Here is a 21,666-nt window from a genome sequence, read left to right on the forward strand (position 1 = left end):
GTCCTGACTCACTCAGTTTTCCCTCAGATTCCTCCAGCTTCTGGAGATGGTTCTGCAAAAACAACATCGTGATCACATGCCACAACCACCAGAACCTGTAATTTTGGTGGCGTGGTAATTCTTAGAAGTCCCGTAAAATTATCAAGACATGTGGGGAAAAAAAATAAAGAAAATAAAAGAGCAGAAAAACAGAGGGCCCTGAGGATGCATGTGCATTGGCCTTTGAAGGTGGCAGGACATGGAAAGAGTGGCCAGCAAAGCATTTTGGGATCTTGAGCTTCATGAATAGAGACTTTGAGTACAAAAGCATTGAAGTTATGCTGAACCTTTATAAAGTTCTGGTCAGGCACCAACTAGAGAATCGCATCCAGTTCTGGTCACCACACTTGATAGAGATATATAAGATTATGACAGGCTTAGAGATGAGTTAGACAAGGAAGAACTGTTCTCATTAACTAATGATACAAGGACCAGAGGATGCAAATTGAAGGTTTCGGGTAAGAAATGCAGGGGGAATGTGAAGAAGAACTTCTTTACACAGCAAGTAGTAATGACCTGGAACTCGCTGCCCACAAGGATGGTGGAAGTGGAGGCAACCAATGATTTCAAAAGGAAATTGGATGGGCACTGCAAGGAAATAAACTTTTGCAGGTCTACAGGGATCGAGTGGGGGAGTGGGACTGACTGGATTGCTCCACAGTGAGCCAGCATGGACTCGATGAGCCGAATGGCCACCTTTTGTGCAGTAAATGACTGCAATTCTATAAAAGGTGGGGGATGAAATCACACGCAAGGGGAAACGAAGGAGAAATCAGAAGCGTGATGAAAACATGCATACACAGAATGTTTCCCACTGATTCGGCACGTGTAATCTTATCACTGGGAAGCTTTGATTCACTCCCTCTCTCCCTCCTTTTTCTGGCACTGGTCCTCTGTGCTGTTTGCTGGGCAAAGATTCAGCGGCTTATCTCCTTGCCCTACTTCCCTCCCTTCCTCCTCCTGCATGCTGCATCCAACCAACGCTGCTGCCTCACGCGTGGAGCGTTTTGCTTTTTTCTCTCTCTCTCTCTGCACTTTAACCAAAACCAGTGCAAACACAGACCACAGCTCTGATTCAGTCTTATTGGACGGCATCCCTTGATTGACAGGCATCTCAGCCGACACTTGTACCGACTGCGATTCCGCTTGTCTTTTTTTTCTACACATTAGAGTCATAGAGTTGTACAGCATAGAAACAGGCCTTTCGGCCCACCGCGTCCATGCCGACCATAATGCCTATCTATACTAATCCCTTCTGCCCGCATTAATTCCATATCCCTCTATGCCTTGCTCATTCAGGTACCTGTCCAGATGCCTCTTAAATGTCGCTACTGTTCCTGCCTCCACCACCACCTCAGGCAGCTCATTCCAGATACCCACTATTCTTTGTGTGAAAAATCTACCCCTTTGATCCCCTTTAAACCTCCTCCCTCTCACCTTAAATCTATGCTGTCTAGTTTTAGTCACCCTTACCATGGGAAACAGACTCTGGCTATCTACCCTATCTATGCCTCTCATAATTTTATATACCTCTATCATGTCCCCTCTCAGCCTCCTTTGCTCCAGGGAAAACAGACCCAGCCTATCCAATCTCTCTTTATAACTCGAGCCCTCCAAACCAGGCAATATCCTTGTGAATCTTTTCTGCACCCTCTCTAGCTTAATCACATCTTTCCTGTGGTGCGGCGACCAGAACTGCACACAGTACTCCAAATGCGGCCTAACCAATGTCATGTACAACTGTAACATGACGTCCCAACTCTTGTACTCAGTGCCTCGGCCAATGAAGGCAAGCATGCCATACGCCTTCTTCAATACCCTGTCTACCTGTGTTGCCACTTTCAGGGAACTATGTATTTGCACCCCAAGGTCTCTCTGCTCAACAACACTTTCCAGGGCCCTGCCATTCACTGTATATGTCCTGCCCTGGTTTAACTTCCCAAAATGCATCACTTCACACTTGTCTGCGTTAAATTCCATTTGCCAATCCCTTGCCCACTTTCCCAGTTGATCTATATCCTGTTGTAACCTTAGACAACCTTCTTCACTGTCCACTATACCACCAATTTTGGTGTCATCTGCAAACTTACTAATCATGCCCCTTACATTCACATCCAAGTCATTAATACATATGACAAACAACAGAGGGCCCAGCACCGATTCTGCGGCACACCACTGGTCACCAGCCTCCAATCTGAAAAACAACCCTCCACTACCACTCTGCCTCCTGTCATCAAGCCAATTTTGTATCCAATTTGCTAGCTCACCCTGGATCCCATGTGTTCGAACCTTCTGGACCAGCCTAACATGCGGGACCTTGTCAAAGGTCTTGCTAAAGTCCATGTCGACAACGTCCATCGCCCTGCCCTCGTCAGTCCTCTTGGCCACCTCCTCGAAAAACTCAATCAAATTCATGAGACGTGATTTCCCACGCACAAAGCCATGCTGACTATCCCTAATGCGACCATGCCTTTCCAGATGCATATAAATCCTGTCTCTCAGAATCCCTTCCAATAACTTTCCCACCACTGATGTGAGTTCTCTGGCTTATCCCTGTTGCCTTTCTTAAATAAAGGCACAACATTAGCTATCCTCCAGTCTTCCGGTACCTCTCCCGTGGCTAACGATGATACAAAAATCTCTGCTTGGGCCCCAGCAATCTCCTCCCTTGCTTCCCAGAGCATCCTAGGGTACCCCTCAGGCCCTGGGGATTTATCCACCTTAATGCGCTTCAAAACCTCCAACACCTCCTCCTTTGTAATGTTGATATGCTCCAGGATATCTGTGTTTTCTTCCTTGAACTCACTAACTTCCATGACCTTCTCCACGGTAAATATGGACGAGAAATATTCATTTAAGACCTTGCCCATTTCCCGTGGCTCCACACATAGATTGCCACACTGATCCTTAAGGGGGCCTACTCTCTCCCTAGCTACCCTTTTACTCTTAATATACTTATGGAATCTTTTAGGATTCTCCTTTATCTTATCTGCTTGGGAAATCTCATGGCTCCTTTTTGCCCTCCTAATTTCCTCAAGTGTAGTCCTACATCCCCTATACTCCTCAAGGGACTCGCTCGATCCCAGCTGCCTATACCTGACATATGCCTCCTTCTTTGTCCTGACCAGACCCTCAATATCCCTCGTCAACCAAGGTTCCCTTTACTTGCCAGCCTTGCCCTTCCATCTAACAGGAACATGTCGGCCCTGAACTCTTCCTATCTCACTTTTAAAAGCCTCCCACTTGCCAGACGTCCCTTTACCTGTAAACAGCCTCTCCCATTCAACCTTTGAGAGTTCCTGTCTGATGCCATCGAAATTAGCCTTCCCCCAATTTAGGACTTCAACCTGAGGACCAGTCCTATCCTTTTCCATAACAATCTTGGAGCCAATAGAGTTATGGTCACTGGTCCCCAAATGCTCCCCCACTGACACATCAACCACCTGCCCATCCTCATTTCCGAAGAGGAGGTCGAGTCTAGCCCCTTCTGTAGTAGGGCTATCCACATACTGCTTCAGAAACTATCCTGGACGCACTTAACAAATTCTTCCCCATCTGATCCCTTAGCATTAAGGCAGTCCCAGTCAATATTAGGGAAGTTAAAATTACCTCCTATTACAACCTTATAATTCCTACACCTATCTGTGATTTCCCTACATATATGCTCCTCCACTTCCCTCTGACTATTGGGGGGCCAATAGTATATTCCCATCAAAGTGATCACCCCTTTCTTATTTCTAAGTTCTACCCATATGGCCTCGCTGGACTTTTCCCCTGGATATCCTCTCGTAAGTACTGCCGTGATGTCCTCCCTAATCATAGTGCAACTCCCCCTCCTCTCTTACCTCCACATCTGTCACGCCAGAAATATCGGTACCCCGGAACATTGAGCTGCCAATCCTGCCCATCCCTCAACCACGTTTCCGTAATCGCAATAATATCACAACCCCATGTACCGATCCATGCTCTGAGCTCATCTGCCTTACCTGTAAGGCTTCTTGCATTAAAGTAAATGCAGTTTAGCCTACCAGACCTTCCACGCTCCCTGTCCTGCCCCTGCAGGGCCTGCCTACTGGACTTGCTTGCTTTAACCTCTACATTTGCCTCAACTATCTCATCTGAGAGACTACTACTTTGGGTCCCACCCCCCTGCAAGACTAGTTTAAACCCTCCTGAGTAGTGCTAGCAAACCTCCCCGCAAGGATATTGGTCCCCCTCCAGTTTAGATGCAACCTGTCCTTCTTGTACAGGTCACAGATCCCAATGATCCAAGTAGCTGAAGCCCTCCTGCCTACACCAGCTCCTCAGCCACACATTCATTTGCCTAATCCTCCTATTCCTACCCTCACTAACACGTGGCATGGAGTAATCCTGAGATTACAACCCTAGAGGTCCTGCTTTTTAACTTTCTGCCTAACTCCCTATATTCACTTTGCAGGACCTCATCTCTTTTCCTGCCTATGTCGTTAGTACCAATATGGACCACGACCTCTGGCTGCTCACTCTCCCCTTTCAGAAAGTCCTGCAGCCGCTCTGAGACATCCTTGACCCGAGCACCAGGGAGGCAACATACCATCCTGGAGTCTCGTTTGTGGCCACAGAAACACCTATCTGCACCCCTTACGATAGAATCCCCTATCACTATAGCTCTTTCAACCCTTTTCCTTCCCTGCTGTGCAGCAGAGCCCTCCGTGGTGCCACAAACTTGGCTGTTGCTGCTTTCCCCTGGGAGGTCATTCCCCTCCACCCCCCCCCCCTCCCCCCCAAACAGTATCCAAAGCAGTAGATCTGTTTGAGAGGGGGATGGCCACAGGGGACTCCTGCACTACCTGCCTGCGCCTACTACTAGGTCTGGTGGTCACCCATCTCTTTTCTGCCTGTTCAGCCATTACCTGCGGTGTGACCACCTCACTAAACGGGCTATCCACGACGTCCTCAGCATCACGGATGCTCCACAGTGAATCCACCCGCAGTTCCAGCTCCGTAATGCGGGTAGTCAGTAGCTGCAGATGGATACACTTCCTGCACACATGGTCGTCAGGGACTCTGGAAGCGTCCCTGATTTCTCACATAGCGCAGGAGGAGCAGATCACGGGGCTGAGCTCTCCTGCCATGACTTACCCTTAGGTTAAATAGTTACTCTCTGAATTAAAAAATACTAGTTATTCTAGGGGCCTTGTTTTACCCACTTCAATCTAAAATTCTTTTTAAAAAAAACACTTTCGTCGTACTCACCTCTCCAGAGGTTTTATTTTCAACAAAAAAAACTTGCCCCTTATTTTTTAAGATATTCTAACAGCTGCTACTCACCAACCAATCGCCTTGTAGCTCTCCTGTGATGTCACTGTTGGCTTTCCCCTTTCAAAACTCAGGCACGCTGTCCCTGCTCTTTTTACACACCGCCTATCTCACGCAGTCTCCTCCTTTCCCGCTACCACTGCTCTTTTTAAAAACCGCTTGTCTCACTCAGTCTCGTTCTTTCCCACTGTCGCTGCACTTTTTAAACACCGCTGGTCTCACTCAGTCTCCTTTCCTGCTGCCACTGCACTTTTTAAAACCGCTGGTCTCACTCAGTTTCGTTCTTTCCCACTGTCACTGCTCTTTTTACACACCGCTGGTCTCACTTAGTCTCCTTTCCTGCTGCCGCTGCACTTTTTAAAACCGCTGGTCTCACTCAGTTTCGTTCTTTCCCACTGTCGCTGCTCTTTTTAAACACTGCTGGTCTCACTCACTCTCCTTTCTCGCTGCCGCTGCACTTTTTAAACACTGCTGGTCTCACTCAGTCTCCTTTCCTGCTGCCGCTGCACTTTTTAAAACCGCTGGTCTCACTCAGTTTCGTTCTTTCCCACTGTCGCTGCTCTTTTTACACACCGCTGGTCTCACTCACTCTCCTTTCTCGCTGTCGCTGCTCTTTTTAAACACCGCTGGTCTCACTCACTCTCCTTTTTCGCTGTCGCTGCTCTTTTTAAACACCGCTGGTCTCACTCACTCTCCTCCTTTCCCGCTGCTGCTGCTCTTTTTACACACCGCTGGTCTCACTCACTCTCCTTTCTCGCTGCTGCTGCACTTTTTAAACACCGCTGGTCTCACTCAGTCTCCTCCTTTCCCGCTACCCTATCCTCTACCCTATCAAAACCTTTCATAATTTTAAAGGCCTCCATCAGGTAACCTCACATTCGAATGAAAAGATCCCCAGCCTGTTCAGTCTTTAAGGATTAAGTTTTGGTAATTGAATTGGTGATATGTTTGTTATGACCTTCCATCTTCAACTTTCTGTAAACTTGAGCTTACCTAAATCTGCTGTCCACATTCTAACTCTTAAGTCTTGTTCATCTATCACCCATGTTCGTTGACCTACTTTGGCTCGTGGATCCAATAGTCCCTCGATTTTAAAATTCTCATCCTTGTTTTTAAATCCCTCCCTGGCCTTCCCTACCTCTCTGTCCTACCATCACCTCAATCTCTGTAACTTCCTCCTGCCCTGCAACACTCCAAGATCTCAGCATTCCTCCAATTCTGGCCTCTTGTGCTCTAATTTTAATCACTCACCGTTGGTGGCCTCAGCCCTAAGCTCTGGAGCTCCATCCTTAAACCTCTCCATCTCTCTCTCTCTCTCTCCTCCCTTAAGAGGCTTCTTAAAACCTACCTCTTTGACCAAGCTTTTGGTCACCTGTCTTAATACCTCCCAATGTGGCTTGGTGTCAAATTTTGGCTGATGTTGCTCCTGTGAAGTGACCTAGGACAGTTTTACTATATTGAAGGAACTATGTAAAGTGGAGCGTGGCTACCCGACCCGAACCCGACGGGACCCGACGACGTGTGTCTGGTCCGGGCCGGGTCACTCTTCCGGGTCCAGCATTCGGGGTTGGGCCGGCTTGGACACACTCTAACTGCCTTGCGTTACAATTGTGTAAGTGAAACGCTGGAAACCGCAGATCTTTTGAAGTGTGCTTCCGACTCTGCTTGGTATTTCAACTTACTGTGTACTAATCTATAAATGGTTCTTGCATACATTGTAACAATTTAAACAACCTTTCAAGTCCAGTTACAGTTTTTGTTGGTTATCTGCATATCGTGGTCGGGTCAGGTGCGAGTTGGGTGTGGTTCTGTCGGGCTTGGGTTGGGTTTCATTTGCAGACTCGAGCAGACCTCTAACATAAATGCAGGTTTTTTGTTTTAAATTTCCTGACTCTCTCACTGCAGCGGGTGTTTCCTTATGTCTCGGCGATGGTCAACAATGGGTCTCTGCCGTATGACCACAGCAAAGATGGACGCACCTCCGAGCTTTCTGGATGCCCTGCAGAACTCCGAAATGTAGACCACGACACATATTTGGCAATTCGTTACTCCAGGGGCAGATTAACAGTAAGTGACGTGATACTGGGAGCTTCAGTATTACTGGCAAGCAAGTTGGATACACCCGTGCTGTAGAATGATACTTCCGGAATTTAGAAGGTTAAGGGGTGATCTGATTGAAGTCTTCAAGATATTAACAGGAAAAGACAGGCTAGATAAAGATAAACTATTTCCATTGGTTGGAGATTCTAAAACTAGGGGGCATAGTCTAAATATTTGGACCAGACCATTCAGGAGAGATGTTAGGAAGCACTTCTTCACGCAAAGGGTGGTAGAGGTTTGGAACTCTCTCCCACAAACAGCAGTTGAAGCAAGAACAGTTGTTAATTTTAAATCTGAGATAAATAGATTTTTGTTAAGCAAAGATATTAAGGGATATGGGCCAAAGGCAGGTATATGGAGTTGGGCCGCGGATCAGCCATGATCTCATTGAATGGCGGGACAGACTCGAGGGGCTGAATGGCCTACTCCTGTTCCTATCTTCCTGTGTTCCGACAGAAGGAGGCCATTAGGCCCATCATTCCTGTGCTGGCTTTTTGAATAAGTCCCACCCCCTCGCTATTTTTCTATAGCCATGTGAAATTTTTCTTTTCAAATATATAACCAATTCCCTTTTGAAAGTTATTATTGAATCATCTTTCACTACCCTTTCAGGCAGTGCAATAGAGATCACAACAACTCACTACGTGAAAGCAAAAATTCTCCTAATTTTCCCCCTTGTTCTGTTGTCAATTATTTAAAGTCTGTAAACTCTGGTTAGTGACCCTACAGCCAGTGGGAACAGTTTCTCCCTGTTTGCTCTATCAAAATCCTTCATAATTCTGAACAACTCTACTAAATCTCCCTTAACTTTCTTTGCTCTAAGGAGAATAACCCCAGCTTCCTTAATCTCTCCATGTCACTGAAGTCCCTCATCTTTGATATCATTTTGGTAAATCTCCTCTGCGTCCTCTTTGTAAACTGATATTTCAGTGTTGTTTAGTGTACTTACATCCCAAGCCTGTATACATGCCAAGGGTTAACAGACCACTTCCTAGTCTCTGTTCTTAAAGGAACTGACTCGTCTTCACTGCAGGTTCTGTGGCAGCATCTCGAATACCTCCTTCAAATGACCATTATCGTGAGCCTGGTAGGTCAGTCTCCACATGGTATTTGATAGTTGGGAAGAGAAGGTGAAGGAAGAGTTATCATTACTGAGCTAGATTTTGTCTACATCCTACATCCATGTATTTTATTTTTCCAAGCAGGGATCACTGGTTAGTAGGTAAGAGAGGGAATCCTGAACTTTCTTTCCCTTCTCTGCTTATTTCCCAGTTGGTTAGCTGACCCAGATGGCAAGGAGTTGTCTTTATCGAGCTGCGAGCGGGTGAATTCCTTTTGATGGATGTGCTGCTTTGAAACTGGAGGCGAAATTCGCCCCGGCATGGCCCAACCCCCTCCACCATGCACCGCACCTGCAAATTCAGATGTTCAAAAGCTACAGCTGTCACAGTATCAAAATAACTCTGTTCAAAACAGGGAATGAATTTGACGTGTTTAACTTTCTGCCATTCCTCAAGGGATTCACTTGGGGTTGAGGGGGAGTGGTGAGCAGGCAGTGGTCTTTGAGTTGACTTTCTTGGAGGTGTGACTGTCCTTCTTCCCCCTCCCTGTGGAGGATTAGGCTGCTCTTTGATGCCTTGCTCATAATGTTTTGAGATCAGCAGTTTGTCTTGTGAGAAATTGCAGCACGCACTGCATAATATAACATCTGTGTCTGGCGTTGGGTTGAATTAACTCTGCTGCTGAATAGTTTCTTGGTGGCCAGCTGCTGTGAACCCTGTTCTGTGGTTTAATTCTGATGGCTTTGATCAGTGTCAGCGAATAGAATGGACAAATTAAATTGGCAAAGGTTGTCTAGAAGCTGAATTTGTAGAATGCTTTCGCAGTAGCTTTTTGGAACAATATGTTAAGGAACCAACTAGGGATAAAGCTATTTTAGATCTATTATTGTGTAATGAGGCAGGTTTAATTAGTAATCTCATAATAAAAGATCCTCTGGGAACAAGTGATCGCAATACAATTAATTCCATATTAAGCTTGAAAGCAACATACTCCAGTCCCAAACAAGAATCCTAAACTTAAAGCCAATTACACAGCTATGAGGTAAAGGCCTGCTCGGGCTGCAAGAATAAACCCAACCCGGCCCGAGTCCTTTCACTTTTTCCCGCACCCGACCTGACCATCAGATAACTTACCTTCCATTTTTCACTTTGTTGCTGATCTGCACAAGCTTAAAATAACTAAAAAAAAAAAAAACACCTTTCTAGTCCAAAGATTAAATTAACATTGGAGTCACTTACCTGTGATAGAGAATGTCTGATCCGGCCCAACCCGAGCCCGAATGCTGGACCCGGAAGTGCGACCCGACCCGAACCCGACACGTCGGATTCGGGTTGGGTAGCAGCCTTTACTATGAGGAGCGAGGTGGCTAAGGCTGATTGGGTAATTAGACTACAAGGTATGGCGGTAAGTAAACAGCGGGAAACATTTCAAGAAACTATTCAAAATATTCACCAACTATACATTCCATTAAAAAAACAAAAACTCAACAACTAAGATCCATCTGTGGCTTAGTAAGGAAGTTAAGGATAGTATTAGATTAAAAGAAGAGGCTTATAATGTGGCAATGAATAGCAGTAAGCCTGAGGATTGGGAGAGTTTTAGAAACCAGCTAAGGGACACCAAAAAGTTGATAAGGGGAAAAAATTAGAATGTGAGTAAACTAGCCAGAAATATAAAAACAGAATGTAAGGGCTTTTACAAGTATATAAAAAGGAAGAGAGTAGCTAAACATTGGTCCCTTCGAGGCAGAGACAGGAAAAAGTATCTTGGGGAACAAGGAAATGGCAGAGACGTTGAACAAATATTTGTGCCTGTCCTCACAGTAGAAGACACAAATTAAATACTTGAAAGAGAGGGTACCAGCAGATTGGAAGTTAGCAAAAGTAACCTGCAATTCAAGAAAGGAGGGAGAGAGAAAACAGGGCAGGCCAGTTAGCCTCACATCAGTTGTCAGGAAAATGCTGGAATCTTATTATGGAAGTCTTAATGCACTTTGTCTGATCATATTATGATTTCCAAAGTCAACGTGGTTTTACGAAAGGCAAATCATGTTTGACAAATTTATTAGAGTTTTTTGAGGATGTAACTAGTAGAGTAGATAAAGGGGAACCAGTAGATGTGCTATACTTGGATTTCCTAAAGACATTTGATAAGGTGCTAATGGAATTGCTATTGAATGGAAATGCACAAAAGGCTAATGGAATTGGTGGTAATATATTAGCATGGATATGGTTAATTGATAGGAAGCAGAGATTCGAGATAACGGGCATTTTCAAATTGGCAGGCAGTAGCTAATGGAGTGGCGTAAGAATCAGTCCTGGGGCTTCAGCTATTTACAATATATATTGACTTTGAAGAGACCGAGAGAAATGTATTTAAGTTTGCTGATGATCCAAAGCTCGGTGGGAATGTAAGCTGTGAGGAGGACAAGAGGCTGCAACGAGATATAAACAGGTTAAGTGAGTGGGCAACAAAGTGGCAGTTAGAGTATAATGTGGGGAAGTGTAAGGTTATTCACTTCGGTCATGAGAATAGAAAAGCAGAATATTTTTTAAAAGGTGCAAAACTTGTTGATCAGAGAGACTTGGGTGAACTTGTACAAGGAACACAAAGTTAGCATGCAGGTACAGCAAGCAATGAGAAAGGCAAATGGCATGTTGGCCTTTATTGTAAGGAGTTTGGAGTACAAGAATGAGGAAGTCTTGCTACAGTTGTATTGAATGGTGGAGCAGGCTCAAGGGGCTTCTTATGTTCTTAATCAGCTTTGTTTCTCCTCCCCTCCTCTCCTGAAGGTGTTGGTTGTTGTTGGGATGTGGCTATACAGACAGGGACAGTACTTTTAAAGTGGAGGTGAACATCACAACCAAAACATGTCCTGCCCTTAGATATACAAATACCTTCCAGCAGGCATCACTGGATAGCAGTCAAGTGGTAAAATCTGATTTTCTTTTTGTCCTTAGCCCTGGAATATTGTGGATAATCGTAGTGTTCCTTCCGCACTACAGTTGGCTAACTCAGCATGTAGGAATGTAGAACAGGAGCATGCCATTTTGCCCCTGGAACACAGTTTGAGTTTGGATTAGGATTGAATCTGCTTTGTATGGCTGAATATAACAATTTATAACCATCAATCGAGCACCATTGTTCCACGCATTGTATGTTGCTTCATATGGGTTAAAGCCATAATCTTTCTGCCTTGGCTCAATGGTAGCCCTCTTGCCCTGAGTCCAAGATTATGTGTTCAAGCCCCACTCTGAAGACTTGATCACATAATCTAAGCTGGCATTCCATTGCAGTACTGAAGGGGCACTGCACTGTCAGAGGTGCTGTCTTTCGAATGATATATTAAACTGAGGGCCCAGTTGCCCACTCAGATGGATTTAAAAGATTTCATGGCTTTATTTCAAAGAAGAGCCAGAGGAGTTCTTCCCAGTGTCCATGTCATTATTTATCCCTCGATCAAAATCGCTGAAACAGTTTATTTGGTCGTTATGACATTGTTGTTTGTGGGAGCTTGCTGTGCACAAATTGGCTGCGGCATTTCCCTACATTGCAACAGTGGCTAGACTTCTGAAGTGCTTAATTGGCTCGAAAGCTTTTGGGACATCCTGAAATTGTGAAAGATGCAAGTTCTTTCCTTCTATATTTACTCCTATTATCAGCTCACCCAAAAATCAGGTGAAAACGCCACATGGTGTAGACCTGAGCCACATAGATTAAGAGGTATCATGTTTAATGCTCTGTTGATCTCAGCTGCGGTTACGTTCATCACCTCTGTATTAGCCAGGTGTTCTGTTCCCGATCACTAGCCACTGATGTCTGTGCATATGGGAATGTACTTGGGCTCAGCTGTGATGCCTCCCTCCTCCGTTGAATAGCCTGGTCATAATTTATCTGGGTTCACAGGTGAAGAATGGTACTTGGGTTAGGTACTGGAAGGCTACCAGTGTGCCTGTGGGAAATGTCCCCTAGCAAGGAGCTGAAAGTTTTTGATACTCCTGAAACAGTTTCGCAATGGCTGTTTAGATACAGAGTCTTAATTCCAGACAGTTTCTAGGAGATGGCCAGTCATCTCGAATATACTGAAAGTAGCTGGTATGTCCAACAGAAGGAAACCAAATCCCAAGCTGGATAGAGCTGGGGTGAATGCACAGAAATGCCACGTTTGCATAAGGAGTTTTTACACAGCACAGTACAGTTCACGTCACCCGTCCAATGTAAGCACAGGAGGCGAGGCTGGTCCTGTTGACTGCACTCTCATGTTTTTGTATTGTACAGCGGAGCCCAGCAGCTCTACAGAAGCTGTGTAAACACTGCGTGTGATAAGGGGAAGAGGGGCAGGCAGCTTGCAATGTCTTGAAACAGAATCAAAAAAGGTGTAAATGTTCCTATGGAGTCTGTTGTACCAGTTAAAGACCCAACAGTAATTGACATTTTCTTCTGGCATGATAGAGGGTTTTGGTTAAAATTGTCTATTCCGTTTCTGTATTGTTGCCCATACTCTCAGGTGATGACAGATGTCGAAGACAAGAATGAGTGGAAAGAGTGTATCGATATCAGTGGAGTCCGACTGCCCACTGGTTATTTCTTTGGTGCGTCTGCAGCCACTGGAGACCTGTCAGGTAGGAGCGAAGATCCCTTTTATAACCTCATAATCCTGTGCTCAGTAGTAGCACTCTTGCCTGAGTCAGAAGGCTGTTGGTTCCCACCCCAGAGACCTAAGCATAAAATCTAGCCTAGAATCCAGTGTAATACGAAGGGACACTGCACTGTCGGAGGTGCTGTTTTTCAGGTGAGATGTTAAACTGAGCACAAGAAATTGGAGTAGAAGTGGACGATATGGTTCATCGAGCCTGCTCCGCCATTCAGTATGATCATAGCTGATCTTGGGCTTCAATTCCACTTTCCTGCCCGCTCCCTATATCCTTTAATTCCCTCCGAGACCAAAAATCTAATTATCCCAGCCCTAAATGTATTCAATGATTGAGCATTCACAACCGTCTGGGGTAAAGAATTCCAAAGCTTCACAGCCCATGAGTGAAGTAATTTCTCTTCATCTCAGTCCTGAGTGATTGACCCTTTATCCTGAGACTGTGCCCCCGTGTTCTAGATTCCCCAACCAGTAGGAACAATCTCTCAGCTTCTACCCTATCAAGCCCTTTCAGAATCTTGTATGTCTAAATTAGATCGCCCCTCATTCTTCGAAACTCCAGAGAATATAGGCCCAATTTACTCAGCCTCTCATCATAGGACAACCCCCTCATCCCAGGGACCAATTTAGTCAGTCTTCACTGCACTGCCTCCAGTGCAAGTATATCCTTTCTTAAATGTGGAGACCAAAACTGTACACAGTATTCCAGGTGCGGTCTCACCAAAGCCCTGTACAATTTTAGCAAGACTTCTTCATTCCTGTGTGTCCTCTCGGTGGGGGGCGTGGGGGGGGGGGGGGTGGTAGTGGGGAAGAACACGGGAGTTCTCCTCAGTCATAGTTGATACTTATCCCTCAACCACGCCATTGTAAAACAGATTATCTGGTCATTTATCTCACTCTTTGTGGAACTTGCTGTGCACAAATTGGCAGCCATGTTTCTGACATTAGAACGGAGAGTTTATTTCACTTGGGATGATAGATGTTATGTAAATTGTTCCCATCTTGCTGCCATCCTCACATTGACCCCACCCTCCCCGGTCCGCCCCTCGACCACCTACGTCAACCCTCCGCGTCCCCACCCCCCCCCCCCACTTTCGCTACCTTGCTCCCTTCACTTTTGTCATTATTCCAAAGCTAATTGCACACAGTCGATGCTTTGAAGTGCTTGAACTGTTCCTTCTCTTTCAGACAACCATGATGTTATTTCCATGAAACTTTACCAGTTAACCGTGGAACACTCTCCAGAGGACGAGAACATAGATTGGACGAAAATTGAGCCCAGCGTCAGTCTCTTGAAATCTCCTAAAGGTTCATAAGCTGCCCTGTTAATTTTTCTTTTGGAGGGGATTGGGGTAGTGAGCTAAAGATAATCATGAGAGAAAAGAACAAGGCTGTTCTGATCCTTGGACGTATAGAAGTTTGCAATGCGGATTCCTTTTGATAGCTCATTGGTTAAATACACCGTCTCGTGTGGTGCTCAGAGCAGAAACTGACTGGCTTGATTTCCCGTTAAAAGGGTTAATATAGTGAAACGTGTTATTCCTCAGGCTCATGGTCTGGCAACACCCCAATTTAAACTTAGGTTCATATCCCTGTATGGCCTCACCCCTCCCTAAATCTGTATCATCCTCCAGCCAATGAGATCTCTGCTGTTCTCCAATTCTGATATCTTGTGCATCCCCCACTTCCTTCACCCCACATTGGCAGCTGTGCCTTCAGCTGCCTAGGCCCTGAGCTCTGGAATTTCCTCCATCAACCTCTGTCTCTCTCTATCTCTCTCTCCTCCTTTAAGACATTTCTCAAAACTTGCCCTTTCAGTCAGCTTTTGGTCACCTGTCTTAATATCTACTTATCTGGCTTAGTATCAGATTTAATCTGATAAAACTGCTGTGAAGCACCTTGTAACATCTTACTACATCATTGGTACAACTGAGATTAGACAGTTACTGATGTATAACTGCTTCTTTTTATGGAAGAGCGTTAAATTTTTCTCATCAATATGGTTGACATGAGCGTGGAATGAAACACTGTTCCTCTATGTTTGTCTTCACCCACTATCAGCAGCAAGCTATCCCAGGATAGATACAATATTTTAAGTGCCCTCCACTCTGTTCCAATACTTTGTGCTGTGCTTCAGGATTTTTTGATCATGTTTTCTTGGAAAAGATTTGGGTATGCTAATGGTGTTGGCTTTAAGTTAGAACATTTGCCAAGGTTCCATAGAATTGCATAGAATCCTGCAACATAGAAACAGGCCATTCAGCCCAACAAGTCCTTGGCAGTATTTGCCTAGCTTCCTATTAAGTGCATCTTTGTTAATTGCCTTAACCACTCCATGTGATATAAGTTAGTTGGAGAACCTCCAGACTGCCCCGAATTGAGGTTGTTGGTACAAAGAGAAGATTGATATGATAATGAGCCAGGCATTGAAACTGCTGTCCATACTTACTGGGGAACTGTGGCAAAGTCATTGGCCTTGATATTAGTTCAGAGCAGGTCGTGCCATTTTGTGGTTGGGAAACTTGGCTCCTGTTGTAATTAATGGCAGAATCTGATTGCCAAGTTGAGAAGCTGATTGACTGCCAGGAGGGTGTGCCTTGGGCACCAGGCTGCATGCACTGGGGAGCAGAGGGAGGGAGAGACAGATCAGGAAGGACAGAGGCAGGAAAAATACAGGGTCTGCTTAAAAAAACTGATTGGTGTAGCCAAATTCAAAAGAGTACCTGAGGAAAATCTGAAGTTTCTACCAATATGCCTTGAACACAACTTCAGATATTAAATCCTAAGGTTTTAAAATAATCCTGGAATGAAAACAATGAGAAGCAAGCGGAAAGGAGAGTAAAATAGACAAAGCCTGTAGAAAAGGTGAAAGGAAAACCGATCAGATGCAGGACAGAATAAAATGAGCAGGGTCACCAAACAAACGCCGTGATTTGAGTTGTAGGTACATGAATTCCAAGTATTATGAATAAAAGTAGCACACTAGAAGTACAAATTCATTTGAGGCTGTGGGGGGAGAGTGGTGTTAATACAGCACTCATGAAGATGTGGCATAGGTTAGAGTAGGATTTGGAGCTAAACATTTATTTTTAAAGAAAAATCACTCGGGAGGGATCATTGGTCGCCTATCGCCGGAGCTGCTGTCACTCAGTTTGGAGACGGAGCTTGAACCCTGGTGTTTGGCGCCGGCCTCAGTCGCTTTCCATTGTCTGGGTCACTGTTCAATTGGCTAATTCAAGGATTAGCTTATCCATCTTTTGTCTGTCAAGGGTCCCACTCTCTCCAACCCCTCCTTCAAAGGCCATTGCTTCCTTCCGGTCATGGCTGGATCACTTAACCACTGCCCAGCACTCGGCATTGCCCAATCATAAGTAGCATTGTCTACTGTCATTGGCACCTGAACTGACATACTATGAACTAACAGAGGTGCAAATTTTAAAACTGACACTTCTGGAGATTGTGATGTAAAATTTCAGTGATTTCCCTCAGAGTGCCCACAGCCATTATCAATTTCCTGGGCTGTACAGTGAAATACCGTGATGTTGAAGTACTTGTGACAGTCCAGCTCCCCCTCCTCAAATTGAGCACTGACTCCAAAACTCTTTCTGATCATATGTCAGGGTTACTCCAAATCTCCTCTTCGTACCTGAGCTGCTACTGATCATTAGCAGCTAAACTGAGTTTAAATTCTTGATCAGCAAAGAAGCTAACTTCAGCTTGCTATCCTATTTTAAGATATTATAAACCACCTTAGGGACGATTTGTAGTCATGTCACAGTATTGAAATGGGAATTACTAAGTTGCAAATGACGTACTATCCTCTTCATCCTTCTTGACCTGTCTGCAGCCTTGAACACAGTTGACCCCATCAATCCCTTCCAGTGCTGCCTCTCCGTTGTCCTACTGGGTGGGACTGTCCTCACCTGCTTCCCTTTCTGTCTGTCCAGTAGTACCCAGAGAATCTACTGCAATTACTTCTCTTCCCTCTCCTGCACCATTACCTTGAGTCCCCAACAATCTATCCTAAGCCCACTCCTATTTCTCATAATGTTGCCCTTCGATGACATCATCTGAAAGTGCCATGTTAGATTCCAAACATACGCTGATAACACCTAACACTACCTCACCAACTCCTTTCTCAATGCCTCCGTTATTGGATGCGCAGAAATTTCCTCCAGCTAAATATTTGGAAGATCAAAGCCATTGTCTTCATTCCCTGCCAGTGACTCCATTCCCCCCCTCCCTGGTCATTGGCTGAAGCTTAATCAGACTATTTGCAGCCTTGACATTCGAATTGATCCCGGGCTGAGCTTCCAATTCAATATCCTCTCCATCGTCAAAACAGCTGGCTTCCATCTCTGCAATATTGCCCCATCTCTGCCTTGGCCTCAGTTCATCTGTTGCTGAAATTCTCATCCATGCCTTTGTTACCTCCAGATTCAACCGTTCCAGTGCTCTCCTGCCCGACTTCCTACCTTCACCCTGCATAAACTTCATCTCTCACAAAACTGCTGCACATATCCTAACTCGCATCCAGCCCCATTCACCCATTACCCCTGTGCTCAAAGATCTACATTGGCTCTCCATCCGGCAACGCCTCAAATTTGAAATTCTTATACTCAAATCCATTCATGGCATTGCCCCTCCCTATCTCTGTCTCCAGCCCTACAACCCTCAGATATCTGTGCTTCTCCAATTTGGCCTCTTGCTCATCCCCGATTTCCATCACCACACCGTTGGCAGGCATGCCTTCAGTTGCTTAGGCCTTAGTTCTGGAATTCTCTCCCTAAATTTCTCCACTTCCCTCCTTTAAGATGCTCCTGAAAGCCTACCTCTTTGACACAGTTTTTAGCCACTTGACCTAATATCTCTGCGGTTCGATGTCAAATTTTTGTTTGAAGTGCCTTGGGATATTTTACTGCAATAAAGAACAAAGAAAATTACAGCACAGGAACAGGCCCTTCGGCCCTCCAAGCCTGCGCTGATCCAGATCCTCTATCTAAACATGTCGCCTATTTTCTAAGGGTCTGTATCTCTTTGCTTCCTGCCCATTCATGTATCTGTCTAGATACATCTTAAAAGACGCTATCGTGCCCATGTCTATCACCTCCGCTGGCAACGTGTTCCAGGCACCCACCACCCTCTGCGTAAAGAACTTTCCACGCATATCCCCCCTAAACTTTTCCCCTATCTAATTGCAAGTTTTTGTGCAAAAATCACTAAATTCAACAGGAACGTAAGGAATGCTGAAAATGTGCCCGTGGGTCAGTTTAACATCTGAAGAAGAAAATAATAGACTTCAAGAGGACTCGGGCTGGTTGAATGAGTGGACACGTGACACATGAAATTTAACTGAAACTTGTGAGGTGATGCATTTTGGTAGGAAGAATGAAAAGAGACATTACAAGCTAAATGGTACAATTTTATAGGGGGTGCAAGAACAGAGAGACCTGGAGGTGTTTGTGCACAAATCTTTTGAAGGTGGCAGGACAGGTTAATAAAGCATATGGGTCCTCGGCTTTATAAATAGAGGCATAGAGTACAAAAGCCAAGAATAAAATTCTCACTCGGCCCAGATGGAGCATTGTGTGCAATTCTGGACACCACACTTTAGGAAGGACATGAAGGCTTTAGAGATGTACAAGAATGGTTTCAGAGATGAGGGATTGTGATTATGTGGACAGACTGGAGAAGTTGAGGTTCTCCTTGAAGCAGAGATGGCTAAGATTAGATTTGATAGAGGTGTCTAAAATCATGAAGAGTTTAGTTGGAGTAAATGAAGAGAAGCTGTTTTCACTGGCTGACGGGTCAATAACCAGAGGGAAGAGATTGACAAAAGAACCAGATGCAACAGGAGGAAAAACATTTTTAACAAGTGATTAGAATTTAGAATGCAAAACCTCATTGGGTGTTGGTTACAGGTCCCACAGTGACCTTCAGAAGAGAGGTGGATAACTACTTGAAACAGAAAAAATGCAGGGATATGGGGAAAAAGCTAGAGAATAGGACTAACTTGATTTGGTCTTCGAAAGAGCCAGCACGGACCTGATGGGATGAAGGGCTGATGTACCATTCTGTGATTCATTGATGGGTTTGTGTTTTGGCTTGAGGTCCTTCAGCATGAGTTCTGATGAATGGCCACAATCAGAGGGCGAACTGTAATATATCTTTCAAACCCTGACTGGTGCATTTATGCTTCCTCCTCCACTAGTACCACCTCTTCCTCCACATCCATGAACTATCACCACTTGCTCCTCCTCCACCAACTTAATAACCCACCCCTTCAAACCAAAGCTCAAGGGTCATGCACCGCACCCCTCGTGCCATCTAATATCTCCTGCCTTACTTAGGCGTCCATTATCATCCTATCGCATCTCTGAGTATTTTCCTGTGACAAAAGATGCTGCTGAAATATAAAAGTCGTGACATTTTTGCCTTTCTTTTCCCAGATAATATCGATGATCCAACGGGAAATTTTCGGAGTGGGCCACTGACAGGCTGGAAGGTCTTCCTACTCCTCCTCTGCGCTTTGCTCGGGATCGTTGTGTGTGGCATGGTGGGTGCTGTGGTCTTCCAGAAACGCCAAGAACGCAACAAGCGGTTCTACTGAATGGAAACTGCCACAGCAGGCCTTAAAATGTGAAGCGCTTTTTTTCTACATAGTGGTTTGTACGACACAAGGTGTTTATATCCGGAAAGGAGAATAGAGATCAAAAATATTTTCATATATTTCTATAACAGATGATGTGGGGCTTGTGATGACGATGAGTAAGGAGGGGAGTGAGTGGGTATCACACAGCTACCTGCCCCAGTCACTTTGTACCAGACAGGGGCCATGCTTCCTTTTTTTCTAAACAAACAAGTTTGTTGAAAATACATGTATGATTTTGTTATTTTGAAACTGTTCTTTTACTAAAGATGTTGAGTTTGTTCAAATTGGATCTTCTATCTACGGAACCCTTCCTGTTTTCAAATTTGTAGGATTCAGTCTGAGTGCACTTGAGTTGTACTACAAGTAATTGCTACATTCTTTGATACTGTGCAGTTGTATATTTCAATGGCTCCAGATTTCTCTCTCTTTTTCTCCTCCTCTCTGCTGGTCTTTCTTTGTATGTCTCTCCCTCTCTCTGCCTACAAGCTGCATCCCATTCTTTGGAGGGTGGGTGATGAAGTTTGTTAGACTTGATTTTGCAATCTCTCAGTTCCATTCTGTCTCACTTCGCTATGATTTGATTTGCCCATTGAAAACAGGCTGTCTCTCAGCATTTGTGAACCACATCTGCCAATCTGCAGGATGCTAAAATGGTGGCACCAGGTTGGCATTTTGGGTGCCGTAGCAGTTTCTTTCTGATTTTAGAGGTCTTGTGTGCATTTTTGTCACTGAGGGAAATGGGACAGGTGAGAGAGATGTACATGAGGCTGTAGTGTAGTTCCTGAACCTGTATTTTTTCCCCCTCTCTCTGTCTTTTTCTCTCTTTCTCTTTTTTCCCTCTCTTTCCCCTCTATCTATCTCATCAGTGGTCCTCCAAACATCCATCTATTTGCTTAAAGCCCCACATACTCTTCTGCCCCCCTCTTCTTCTTTGCTGCATTATCACTGTCTTCAAATCGAGGCTCATCACATCATCTCCTACTCTAAACTCTTTCTTTGCCTAGGACCTCAAAACTGTGGAACTCCTCACCTCCTGCAGTCTTCCGTCCAACAATTGCCAGGCCTTTAAAACTCACGTTTGGCATCGCCTAACCACTGCTTCCTGATTTACCTCATCTCTTTTTAGCCTCAGTGTGGGGTCATGCATTGTGGGCCTTGGTCTGTCACCTCAGTTTAAAAACAAAAGTGCAGAGCCTAACTCAACACAAGATGTTTGAAGGATATAAAATGGCCGACTCTGTTTACCTGGATCTACACAAGCTGCTTTATTTGTCTGTCAACTGCCGTCAATGACTGGTCAGCTTTTAAAGAACTAATATATGTGTTCTAATTTGCACTATTCTGTGGAGGGGGGTGGGGCCTTTTCGTTTAACCTGATGGCTCCCTCAGTGGTGGGTGGTTCACAATGCTTCTTCAAATTGGGCTGTGGATAGAAGGTTCTAAATAATGGAATCTGAAGATGTTTACTCATTGTGGGAGAACACAAGTTGTATTCACGTGACATAGTTACAATAATGTAAACTGGAATGTAAGGAGCAACTTTGTGTGGTGGGTACTGATAGAAATAAACAGCGTTAATTTATAACTACCTTTTGTCCAGAGCCTTTCCTCTTCCCTCTCCATCCCCGCAAAGCTATATTTCAATTTTATAAATTTGTTTTCTTGAGAACGTCGAACAGGGAAGAGGTTGGGACGCACAATGCGATTGTCTGTTTTGTTCCAGGTCCCTCAAGTCTTTCTCTCTCCAAGTGTTTATACATCTGTTGGATCCACAGCCAGGATTCCTGCTCCCAATTGCTGTCCGCTGGCTCCTGTGGGAAGGTCAGTGTTCGTGGAGACTGATTCCTCCACAGTCAGAGGGTCC

The 21,666-nt window shown here is 44.9% G+C and overlaps 1 protein-coding gene across 1 annotated transcript in view; it reads left to right on the top strand.

Moving 5' to 3' along the window:
- lman2 (lectin, mannose-binding 2) overlaps nucleotides 1-21,390 on the top strand; it is a 38,384-nt gene extending 16,994 nt beyond the window's left edge. The window contains exons 5-8 of the mRNA XM_068043181.1: nucleotides 7,243-7,404; nucleotides 13,007-13,121; nucleotides 14,339-14,458; nucleotides 19,600-21,390. Coding sequence (XP_067899282.1) covers nucleotides 7,243-7,404; nucleotides 13,007-13,121; nucleotides 14,339-14,458; nucleotides 19,600-19,760 — 558 coding nt within the window. The 3' untranslated portion in view covers nucleotides 19,761-21,390. The remainder of the gene's footprint in view (nucleotides 1-7,242; nucleotides 7,405-13,006; nucleotides 13,122-14,338; nucleotides 14,459-19,599) is intronic.
- Nucleotides 21,391-21,666: the final 276 nt, after the last annotated feature.

The sequence above is a fragment of the Heterodontus francisci genome, chromosome 12 (assembly GCF_036365525.1).
Source record: "Heterodontus francisci isolate sHetFra1 chromosome 12, sHetFra1.hap1, whole genome shotgun sequence".
Taxonomy (NCBI): Eukaryota; Metazoa; Chordata; class Chondrichthyes; order Heterodontiformes; family Heterodontidae; genus Heterodontus; species Heterodontus francisci.